We start from the raw sequence: 13,080 nt of genomic DNA on the forward strand, positions 1-13,080 counted from the left end.
TAAAAACATAAATTAATATTTTAATGTTATTTTGTAATGTTTGATTGGTCCGAGACATTGAGACAGAAAAATTATGGGAGAGGATCTTTGTCCGTCGGTTAAGCACTTTACCCTCCTCTTCAAAGATCAACGTCCCACACATCTCCACATGTCAGCATAGAATTGGTCCACAATCTGATATGACATGGGCATGCAGCCACAAGCACAAGTTCCACAACAATTATATTATTGAGGGGGCAATAATCACATTATCTCTCTCTTCCAATCTATATATGTAGACCAAGCAGCATTATTATAGAAGAAGAGTACACAAGAAAGTGGAAGCTACATACCTATAAGGAGAAAAACACTTTCAAAAGAAGGAAAGAAAAAGAGAGTTTTCTTTTTTCTAGTTTATTGCTGAGGTTTGAGATTTCCATTGACAGGCCAAAAATGGCAACAACTTTGTTAGGAAAGGAGCATGGTTTGAACCTGAAGGAGACTGAGCTTTGCCTTGGTTTGCCTGGTGGTGGTGGTGGTGGCGGCTCTGAGGTGGAAACTCCAAGGGCCAATGGGAAGAGAGGGTTCTCTGAAACTGTTGATCTGAAGCTTAATCTTCCTTCCAGGGAAGATCTGAATGATAATATGAAGAATGACTCCAAGGAGAAGACCCTCCTTAAGGACCCTGTCAAGCCACCAGCTAAGTATGTCTCCTTTCCCACTTTTCTTTCATATTAAATGGATGAATAGAGTCTCGGCACAATAATAAAATTGTTGTGATGTAAAATTTATGTGTTTAAATCTTGAAAATACTAATCATTTCTTTATTTGTGGATATAAGATCATATATTTATCTTCTCCAAACTCGTTAATTTAGATCTTTTATACTAAATCATCTTTATAATAGACTTTTCATCTTCTATTCCATGTTTTTATTTCTTGAATCAAGCATTAAGTTGGTATTGATATATATATATATATATATATATATATCATGATATGTAACTTCTTAGTCTATATTATTTCAGGGCTCAAGTAGTTGGTTGGCCACCAGTGAGGTCATACAGGAAGAACTTGATGGCACAAAAGGTTAACACTGAGGATGGCACTGAGAAGACAAGTTCTGGTGCATTTGTGAAGGTTTCCATGGATGGTGCACCTTATCTACGCAAGGTGGACCTGACAGTGTACAAATGCTACCAAGAATTAGCTGATGCTTTAGCCAAAATGTTCAGCTCCTTCACCATGGGTAAGTAATACAATAATTAACTTCATATTATTTTCTTTATATATTGCCCTCAAAACTTTGACCTAATGTTAACTATTTTAGGGTATTGATTAAGGAACCAAAATGGTTATTTTCATGAATAATGGTGTAATTAATACATCAAGATGTAATGAACTCTATTTTACTAAATAAGTTTATCCTTATGTTATTTTTTAACTAGTATATATCACCAAAGATACAAAAAAAACTAGGATTTAGTTTTATTAGGTAGGATTGATTATATAAATTAAATGACATTATAATATTGAAAATAATCAAATATAAAACACAAAGTGAACATTAGTGATTATTATATATATATATATATATAAATTTAAATCCTTGATGTATGATGATGTTGTGTATGCTGGATTAATCTTCTTGGGATGGTTACATTCTAGATTCTATATAATTTGTGGGTTATTGCTTGTGATTAACTATTATAATAAGTAGAATATTAAATTAGTTTTTGTTTTATTAATATTTTGTAATGCAACAACTGTAGGTGACTATGGGACCCAAGGAATGATAGACTTCATGAATGAAAGTAAGTTGATGGATCTTCTGAACAGCTCTGAATATGTGCCAACCTATGAAGATAAGGATGGTGACTGGATGCTCGTGGGTGATGTCCCATGGGAGTAAGTTCTTCTAATACTAACAACCTTACACAACTATCATTTACAATTTTCATCAAATAATATCTAATTACTATTACCAAAAAACCATCTTCACAATTATTGAGAAACATGCTTTTGTAGCTATATATATTATTCTTATTATAGTTCTATAAACACATGAAATTAATAACCTTAACTTGTATTTACTTTTGTGAAGGATGTTTGTTGGGTCATGCAAGCGTCTGCGAATAATGAAAGGGTCAGAAGCAATTGGGCTTGGTATGAATCATTATACCTTAATTATTTTACGTATTCCTTTTCATTATTTAATGACCCATGAAAGTAATCATTATGAAAGGCAATTATACTAATCTCTTTGTAACCTTTTTGTGTGTATTTTCAGCACCAAGAGCCATGGAAAAATGCAAACGCAGAAGCTGAAGCTGGCAAAATACATGTTCTATATAAGAGTTCCGTATCAAAGTGGACCTATATAAAGATATATGAAGCACTTCTATGATGTTGTTAGTTTGAATGTGTCTGTGTTTTTTTAATTGTTGGTATATAGATCGATCAGCTTTAATTTTAAGGAGACTATGGGTGCTTTTGTAATGGACAAGAAGCAATAAACATAACCTATATACTAGTCTGGCTTGTTTATTATTATGTGATCCTTCCTTGTTGTCATGCTTGTTGTGTGCCTAATACTTTGTATTTTAATGCATACTTTTATTCCTTAAGAGATTCTTCATATATCATTGTATTTTATTTTAATGTGTTTTGGTTAAATTGTATACTGCTGAATTATTAATGTCTCAGCTGGATGTGAAAGGTATTTAATTTTTACATGGTTCACAAGTGAGCTAGGGGAACAAGCCCATGTGCATGTTGATTCAGTATCGTTGATGTCCATTAATTTTATAGTACTTGTCTATTAGTTTTGTTATTTTGTAGAATCAAATGCGTATTAACCGGGTGAATGTAGGGTTTTCGAGTGAATGTATTTGGAATATTAAAACTATGCATTATCAATGTAAAAATTTATACACTGTTTATTCATTATCCAACATTCATTTGTATTACTTATATTTAAAAGTTAATATTTATTAAATTTGAATATAGATGGTGTAGTAATAACATAAAAACTCTTACATTGTCAATATACATATTTTTCTCATAATTTCATTATATATATCACCAGAAATGTATAATCAAACTACTAAAATACTATATAGTTTATGGGATCAGTAACATTATTTTTATGGTCAATGATATTATAAGCATCCCAATACATATATGCAAAGCATAAAAGAATTATTGGATCGGACACTAGGACAGCTTCATGTCCTATCTATAAAATATGTACAAATTTGGCCCATATATTTTATTTTTTTAATTGGTTCAGCAAAAATAAAATAGTTTATTTTTATTGGTTAATTTTGAGAAATTATTTTTAATGATCACTAACTACTTTAAGAGTTAGTAAATAAGGAGTTATTAAATTGAAACTGGTCCTACTTATATGCTTATAAACTTTTTATACTTCTCATCACTAGTGTGAACATCAAAAGGGAAAAATGAGGTAAGGGATGGTGAAAATTTCCTGGAAGTTTTCAAAGGCTCCACCATGAACAATCTTTATTCTCACAATTATCTTCTTAGAGTGTGACTTTTTTTATTTTAAATCTTCCAAAACAATATTTTCGCTACGAAGGATAAGGCTAAAAAAACTCAACCTTCATAAGAATTTATTAATTAAGCATGTCACATATTATACCATATTTTATTCCCCTGAATGAAGGTTTTCATGACTCAAACTTATGACCTCATAATATAAAAATAAACTATTTCATTTTTGTTGAATCAACACTACAATATTTTTCACCTACGGCAATGGCTAAAAACCGTTGCCAAATGTAAAAAAACTGTTCTTTTTGTCATAGGTAACGATTTTATAACTGTGGTAGTTTAAGATGTTGTCTTTTATAATGTTTTTTACTTTTGGCAACACTTTTTAAAAAATATTGTCTAATATTTAAGATAGGCAGCGATTTTTCTCTATCGTTAACACCAACGATTAAAAACTGTTGCCAACAAAAAAGATGAAAACCGTGGTTATTATCGGCAATAACCTGAAAACTGTTGCCTTTTGTCATTTAAATAAGCAACAGTTTTCTTCACTATTAGCATCATCAGTTAAAAACTGTTGCCTATATGAATAATAATAAATAATAATGATTATTATTATTATTATTGTTAACTATGTTTTTGAACTTGAATCAATATAAATCTACAACACATTCATCAGACCAATTTAATGATACACATAAAAACAATAATACTACGTAGTGTTTTTACAATATTAAATGAGTTTATACAATTGTATACACGATTATATTAAAACAAAACTCATGTGATCAAATAATTATACTCATCTCTAACGGTTGTTTATACGTATCTCTAATAAAATGATGTCAAAATAAGCATTCTTGATCATATATTTTTTACATATTTTATTTTATTGAGTTGCTTCTAAATATGATTTGAGTCCAAATTACATAAAAAATATTTACACAGAAGAATTGAATTCAAATATAATTATATTGGAATCAAAACTGTTTTTTTTACACTACACAAGTGATATTATAGATGTTATTTACACTTGAAAATATACAACTTCACACTTGAAATATCACACATAGAATTGCTATTCTAGATGTTCAATTGCTTTTACATGGAAGAAGAATGGGCTCTCCAAACCCCACTGAGAGTGTTTAGCATTCCAGTCCATCCCAACAGCTCAAAATATCATCAAGGACCAAATCAAGCATTCTAGCACTGATTTGATAATCCAAGATATAGAGTGATTAGATAAAATAAAACAGGTTTCAAGTTTAGCTCATTTTATTGTCTAATTATTCTGTACTTAAATTGAAACTGAGAAGAGGTTTCAAGTTTCAAGGAGGGCCAGTAGTGTGCAAATTGAATTATATTGCTAAGTTTGATGTCTGAATTGTCAGTTATTCTAATTAAAGTTATAATATAATAAAAATAAATATTTCACATTAAGAAATAGAAAAAAATGCATGGTCCCAATGGAAACAATATTGGTTAAAAATATGTAGTTGATTAAATACATTGATTTTAACTGCTATGAAATAAAATGTGGTTAGCAAGTTGTAAATTATACAATTGCATGGATTGTTAAATGAGTCTAAAATCTATGCACCGACAATGTAAATTTTTTTATACTATCATCATATCATTTACCATTGATTTGTATTATTTTTGTTTGAGAGTAAACGATGATTAATAAATCAATAGTGAGTGATCTGCTGACAGTATAAAAATACTTACAAGGTTAAAGTATACACATTAAATCCTTATTAAAATAGTTGTTCCTTATTTTTTTTACATTTTTTTCCTATATTAATGGGATAGGGGAGCATAGTTTTAATTTTCACAATTTTCTAATCCATGTATAGATAACTAAATGTTAGAAAAAGTATAAATAAAATTGGATATTAACAATAATTGATCTAACATGAATCTAATTATTTTTTAAATGAATGAGAATATTCTATTTTTTCAATCGAGATTAATGATTAAAAAATTACTACACTGATAGTTCTAGAGAAATTACACCTCATTCATCCTATCTCATAAAGGGAACTAAATAAAAACAAAAACATCAAAATCTAAGATCCGAAAAGGTCCATTAATTATAACCCAACCTTATGAAGTGATTTTCACACATGTTCTCCTTTCAATAGACACGATTTGTTAACTCAACCCAACCACATTGAAGCAATGCTCTAATTTGTCTACCTCAAAAGAATGCTTAATGAGTGCATAATCTCTTGAATGAGATGCAAGACAATTCTAGATTACATTTCAATGTTTAATTAATAAAAAAAACTGGGAGAAAGAGAAAGTGTTATGGAATATGTGAACCTATATGATGATTATGACTCATGTATCACACCAAATATGCAAACATTGATTAAGCAATTGTCACTAAAGCTTTAGGCTCTTGTGATCAAGAAATGGTACCTTAATAGGAGATAACTTTGAACCATTGGTGTTAAAGCTCCAAATCTAAAATATCTGTTATAAATTAAGTTGTAAACAATGTTTGTTCTCTATGTTTTAAGTTTTTTAAGTGTGATAAGTAACTATGGTTGGTCTTTGAAATTTAAATTATGAAATCTGTAACGTATGTACTTTGTTTTTTAGAATTTTGATTTTTTTTACAAGACTAAGAAATATGTATAATACATTTTTAGTATTTCCTATTTAAAAATATGTGACACATTTATGCATCTAGAAATATAACTATGTCCACATTAATTGATATGGAGTTTAAATAGTGAATCATTATTGAATTAGTGTTTTAGTAGAATCAGTTATTAGCAAATACATCCAAACATAAAGTTGTTCATGGCTACTCTGTACTAGGCCAAACTTGCCAATCACCTGACCCTGCTTGCAATGATGTTGATGTTGCTGATTCAACTAATGCTGCTAATGAACATAATGTTGTTGATCCACCTGATGCAGATATTGATACAAACAACAATGTTATTGTTGCTAAAGTAGACTGTACAAATGCTCATTTCACTATCATGCCTAACATCATCAACTTACATAATACCTTAACCTATCAGTCCAAGACTTCTAGACCAACCATGCACAAATCTCATGGGCCAACTCAGTCCAATGTTCCCAATCTGTCCTGCACCAAATTTCATGATCCATCATTAATGCCTCATACTAGAATACTTAATCTTTGTCTTTCTTGTTTTTCTTTATATACACGTGTTGTTTAGTTTAGTTAGTTAGGTATTTCGTTCTATAAATAGGATATAGGTTAGTATGTTAATTAATTCAATTTAAATATACACTTTCACTTTTCATAATTTTAGTGTATTCATTCATTCATTCTCTTTTCATCAACAAAAGTTTTTTATTCATTAAAATCTTTTGCATCTCATCTTCTTCTTCTTCTTCAAGATCCATATTTCTTTTATATGGTATCAGAGCTCTTTTCAAAAGAGCTCTGCTACATTCAATGTCCTCAATCATACTAAGTATAAATGTACTAAGACCATCATAGAACACAAATTCACCTTACTATGTCCACCATTCAGAAAGTCCAGCAACAGTTCTGGTTACACCCTTATTAAGTGGAGAGAACTATTACCATCGGACAAGATCCATGATCATGAGCCTCAATTCTAAAAACAAAATCCCTTTCATCGATGGCTCCATCTAAATGCCACCCAGGTCGGACCTATATATACTGCTTGGGAGAGAGCCAATAACAATGTAATTTCTTGGATAATAAGATCTGTATCACCCTCCATCTCACAGAGCATACTATGGATTGACAAAGCACATGAGGTTTAGGAGGAACTTAGGAAAATATTCTTCCAAGACAGCCTCATTAGAATTGCAGAACTACAAGAGTCAATAGCTAATTTGAGACAAGAGGGCTAGAAGTGAATAGCTATTTCATAGAACTTAAAGTTTTGTGGGATGAGCTTGACAACTTTAGACCCTGTCCAAAATGCACTTGTGGTGCATTCAGTGACATCAAGAAATGTCGGATAGAGGATAAAATCATCAGGTTTCTTAAGGGGCTCAATGATGCATACACTAGAGTAAGATCACAAATAATGCTCATTGAGCCTCTGCCTAATATGAGCAAGGTACTTGCTCTAGTAATTCAGTAGGAGAGGCAACTTTATGTACAAGACTCAGATGTTAAAGCTACGGCAATTTCAGGAAATTGGAAAATAGGAGGATCATCTGGCAGAAGAGTAAGCAACAATAGTGGAAAAAGTTTTGGAAGATGAACTTTTGTTCCATCAGGAAGAGGTTCTTGGACCAAGAACTCAGGAAGTGTGAAATTTTGCACTCACTGTAAGAAAACTGGACACATCATGGAGAATTGCTACGAACTTCATGGTTTCGCAGCAAATTTTCAGTTCACAAGGAATGAGCAAATTAACTCCTTAAAGACTGAAAGATCAACCGATGAGGCACAACAAGACAATCAACAAAGCAGTTAAGAAAATAGTGACCAAGGAAATAACATCTTTGGGCTAAGTCAAGATCAGTATAATGACCTTGTAACCATGCTGCAGCAAAGAGATCCTACGAATAATACACAAATTGTTGGATCTAGCTCCAACATACTCTATGCAACAACCATTACTCCTCATGCTAATACTCCGGGTATACACAAAACCAATTCTTGTCATGAATCTTAGTTTTTGAAAATGAAGCAACTTATCATATTTGCTCTACTCTGTCTTTATTTTCTGTTTATCATGCCATAAAGCCTATCATATTGAGATTACCTAATGGAAATCAAGTTATTGTCAAAATTGATGGAACTGTACCTATTCTACAAAATGATATTGCATGATGTTCTGAACCTACCTTCTTTTGCATATAACTTGATTTCCATCCCTAGACTTGTTACCTGCATATCATCCAAACATAATTTTTTTCAAGGCTACTCTGCACTAGGCCAAGCTTGCCAATCATCTGACCATGCTTGCAATGATGCTGATGTTGCTAATGAACATAATGTTGTTGATCCACCTTACGCAGATACTAATACTAACAACAATGTTGTTGTTTCTAAAGCAGACCGTAGAAATGTTGATTTCACTATCATGCCTAATATCATCAACTTACATAATACCTTAAACCTATCAGTCCAAGACTTCTAGACCAACCATGCACAAATCTCATGGGTCAACTCAATCCAATGTTCCCAATCTGTCCTGCACTAGATCCATCATGAATGCGTTATACCAGAATATTTAATCTTTGTCTTTCTTGTTTTTCTTTATGTACACGTGTTGTTTAGTTTAGTAGAATTAGTTAAGTTAGCTATGTATTTCTTTCTATAAATAGGATATAGGTTAGTTTGTCAATTAATTCAATTTCAATATATGCTCACTTTTCATAACTTTAGTGTATTCATTCTCTTTTAATCAACAAAAGTTTCTTATTCATTGAAATCTTTTGTATCTCATCTTCTTCTTCAAGATCCATATTTCTTTTATATCGGTGGTTTAGTAATGGTAAACATTATATTTATGAACACATAATTTTATTCGACCAATTTTTTATATATAGTAGAAAATAGTAAGAGTATTTAAGTAATTTTTAAGTTTTATAAGAATAATATCATTTTTGTCCGACCAAAGGTATTTCAATAATCTTTTATTCGTAGTTTTTGCCTAAACAACGACATTTTATGCATATTTTATGTGTTTATACCCAAATAAGAGTGTTTTAGTCTTTTATGCATTCATGAAATTTTAAAGTTTTTGCCAAAAATAGGGGCACTTTGGTCTTCTTCATAGGTTATAATTTTTTGAAGTAATATTGATATTTTTGTCATTTTTATGACATTATAAAAGTGTAAATGTTTTACCCACTATGAGTATTCTAGTAATTTCCATCATTTTGATATTTTTCTACAAGCATTTTAATAACTTCCAATTAAATGAGCCATTTCACAAAAGAACATGGCATAATGGTATTTTAATTATTTATAATTAGATATAGTTGCAAGGTTAATTGTCACAATGATTATCTATACTCATAAGTTTGCTAGGCATGTATTGATATTTGCATTGAAAAGTCTCTAACTCATTGATGGACCTGTGCATTAATCTCAACTTACATACATAGTTGCTAGAAATAAAGGTGTGATGTGAGTCATAATGTTTGATCTTGTATGTAAGGTTTTTGACTTTATTTCATGAGTTGCTAAGTAAACTAAAATATTAGTTATTAGTGTAACTGAAGTCTCACATTGTGTAGAGTCATACTTATTTTTGTTGTTTAATGATTGTCTAATTTACTGATATGAATAATGAGTCAATCCAATATCTAATTCCAACACTTTTAGTATCAAAACTTTTTCAGCTAAACCAACCAACGTGGCAACCCATTTGAAAAAACCGAGTTTAGGATAGTAATTTAATTTTAAAAGGCAGAGTTAGCAAGTTCTTATAGATACAATAAAGTCTATACCTTTTTACTTGTTTACGATATTGCAAGTTATATTTTTACACCTAATTACTCGGTTAGTACATCTCACCAAACCTACAAAATCCTTTATTCAGCCGATGGAAGTCCAAGCTGACGAAAAGCCCAAGTCTATAAGTCAAGTTGGAGTAGTCCTAATAAATGTCAAAGCTTAAAACTTCATTTTAAGGAATCTTTATGCAAAACTTTATTCCTTAACTTTCAATCTAGCACTTAGAAGTTGAATGCAGTACAATTTGTGGGGCTGATTATGCTAGCTAAAGATGATTCACATATGATTTGGAGCTAACATCTTGAGTCCCTTTTCCCACTGCATGAGTAATATTTTGACTGCAGATGCTTTAGGTGTTTCCCACTCCATTGCAAAAACCTAATTTTCAGATATTATTTTAAACATAGTTACCATAAAATTAGATAATAGGTCTTTAAACTTTATAAGAATTGATAAATTAGACTTTCATATTTGACAAATTTTCATTGAAATTTAAAGAAAATATTGGTCCATGGATTTTTTTTAAAATCTGAAAATTGTTTTACAATTTTAATTTTTGTTCAATTTCTTTTTCTCAAATTCTATCCAATAATTATATCAATCATATTTTTATTATTTATTTATATTTTTCTTCTCTCTTTTCATTATAAATGTGAACTGTTTAATAAACATAAAAAATATGAATGATACAATAAAATATCAATGCTCCATAATAACTTACTAATATATGTTTTAAGCTTAAACAGCAAAATAATATGAATTGAATGAACAAAACTTATAGTTTCACTTGATGTGTAATACAATTTGATTGGTAAAAAAAGTTTTTAAAATTATTCAAGCAATTAAAATAACTTGTTTTTTTAACCAATCAAATGGTGTGTACTTGGAGTATCACGCATTTACAGGACAACAAATATGGGGTAAGTATTGAGGTAGTATTATGTTGTAATGGTTCACTCTTTTTTTATTTCTTATTATTACTAATATGTTAACATGCACCTCATGCTTGCCGATTGATATTGTATGATACTAAATATTTAATTTTATATATTTTATTTTAAAGATTTAAAATGTATACTTGTGTCCGTGTTCTTTATATTATAATATTTTTGTTTTTATTATAATGTTCAATTTAAGGTAAGAGATATGACTAATGTGTTAGGGTGATTACATAGGATTATATACTTTCTTTGTAGAAATTAAATAATGTTATGGGAAAATTAGGAAAATAAAAATTATAATATAATGATAATTATATCATGTTTTGCTTTTATATAGTATATAAATATAAATATAGATATATAATATAGATAAAGTATGAATTTTCTATGAAGAACAAAAATACTCTAATGATTTCCACGTGTGAGCAATTTACAAAAGACATGTGCACTCTATTAAGAAGAAAGTGTCATTTTTGCATTTCTTGTAATTTACACGGACTGTTTTGTCCACAAAATTACACTAAACCCTAATTTTCTACAAAACCCTTTTCCTATATTTTCTATAAAATTCATTCTCAAAATACGCCCCATTTAATCCATTTTCTCCATCATTATTATTATTATTATTATTATTATTATTATTATTATTATTATTATTATTATTATTATTATTATTATTATTATTATTATTATTATTACCTTACTTTGCCTTTTATGTTATTATATTTTATTTTACTTATTTTATTTTTCCTTTATTTAAATTTTTATTTTAACAATATTAATAATAGTAATAAATAATAATATTAAATATTAATAGAATAATTAATAATATTATATTTTATATTTAAATAAATTATATAATAATTAAAATAACATATTATTTAATAAAAATAATTAATTATAATTAAATAGTAATATCTAGTGAATATAATTTAAGAAGAAGGTCAATGCTCATATTGTATATTTCCTCCTACCTATATGGTTGTTACTGCTTATTCATCTAGAGGAACTAGCACGATTTAGTGCCAATATCGGAATTTTCTTCCTAATATCTTTTGTAACATTTTAAATAATTTATTTTAAAATTATATATTCTTAATTTAAAAGTCCTATTTTTATTAAATTATTTAAAATTACCAATTTAAAATTATTTTCTTGTTCATTTGATTGTAAATTATTTTTAAATTACATTTTAATCAAACAATTAGTTTAAAATAATCATTTTAATTGATTGATTCAAGTTATCTTTTAATTAATTTTGAATTTTAAGAGGAAGATCACGACCTGCACCATATATTTTTATCTTCTCTAAGTAAGAAATGATTGTGATAATTAATATTGTCTTTATTATTTCTGGTAGTGGAAAGTCCATTTCCTTTATCATTGATTATAATTTAGATATTTTATAATTATATAATAGTTTTTGTAGAATATTTTTTGTTAGTTAAAATGCACACAATCCATCAAATAGTTTTCTATCTATAATGCATAAGAATATGTAAGACTAAGACTATTCTTGTGAGATGTCCTAATAAATTTTTTCCTTCTGTTTCAATAATTAAATGTTTCATTAAAAAAAACTTGAGTCAATACAATTAGCTAGGGTAATGGAATAAATCAATCAAACATGTTCCTACCTAAAAGAATGGAGTATTAATTTTTCTATTACACATATAAATATGTAGAAACTAAACAAGTCGTTGTTAATAAAATATTCTTTTATCTTTTTTACTTAAATATTCAATAAAAAACTTCTATCTATTAACAATATAATAAAAAAAACTCATTCATATTACATGTCACATCCTCCTCACATGTTTTCCTTTCATGCCACATATAACATTCTCCTAACATTTTCCCATCTTAAAATATGCCACATGTCACATTCTCCTCACATTTTCCCATCTTAAAAAAAAACTCATTCATGTCACATGTTATTACTATGTACATTCCCACACTATCCTTACTTTTTATATATTTTATATGTTAATAATTTAATACTAATTAGCGATTGGTCTATGTTGCTACCCCACCAAAATTGAGTGTTTACCATACCTATGTTTTGTTATGTTAAAATGTAATAGACATTGAGCATTAGATGAGATTGAAATCATTTTTCACATCCAAACTATTTCTTTACACTAATCTATGTATATTATTTAACGTTTACTATTAATTTAATAATAATTGCATAGTTACACCTTA

General features: G+C 28.7%; 1 protein-coding gene across 1 annotated transcript; it reads left to right on the top strand.

Annotated features, from left to right (window-relative positions):
- Nucleotides 254-2,655, top strand: LOC109336610 (auxin-responsive protein IAA14-like). The gene is made up of 5 exons (XM_019573315.1): nt 254-683; nt 1,008-1,228; nt 1,752-1,887; nt 2,084-2,145; nt 2,270-2,655. Exons 1-5 carry the CDS (start codon nt 433-435, stop codon nt 2,305-2,307), a joined length of 708 nt encoding a protein of 235 aa, XP_019428860.1. The 5' UTR covers nt 254-432; the 3' UTR covers nt 2,308-2,655.

This window comes from Lupinus angustifolius, chromosome LG20, assembly GCF_001865875.1.
Source record: "Lupinus angustifolius cultivar Tanjil chromosome LG20, LupAngTanjil_v1.0, whole genome shotgun sequence".
NCBI lineage: Eukaryota > Viridiplantae > Streptophyta > Magnoliopsida > Fabales > Fabaceae > Lupinus > Lupinus angustifolius.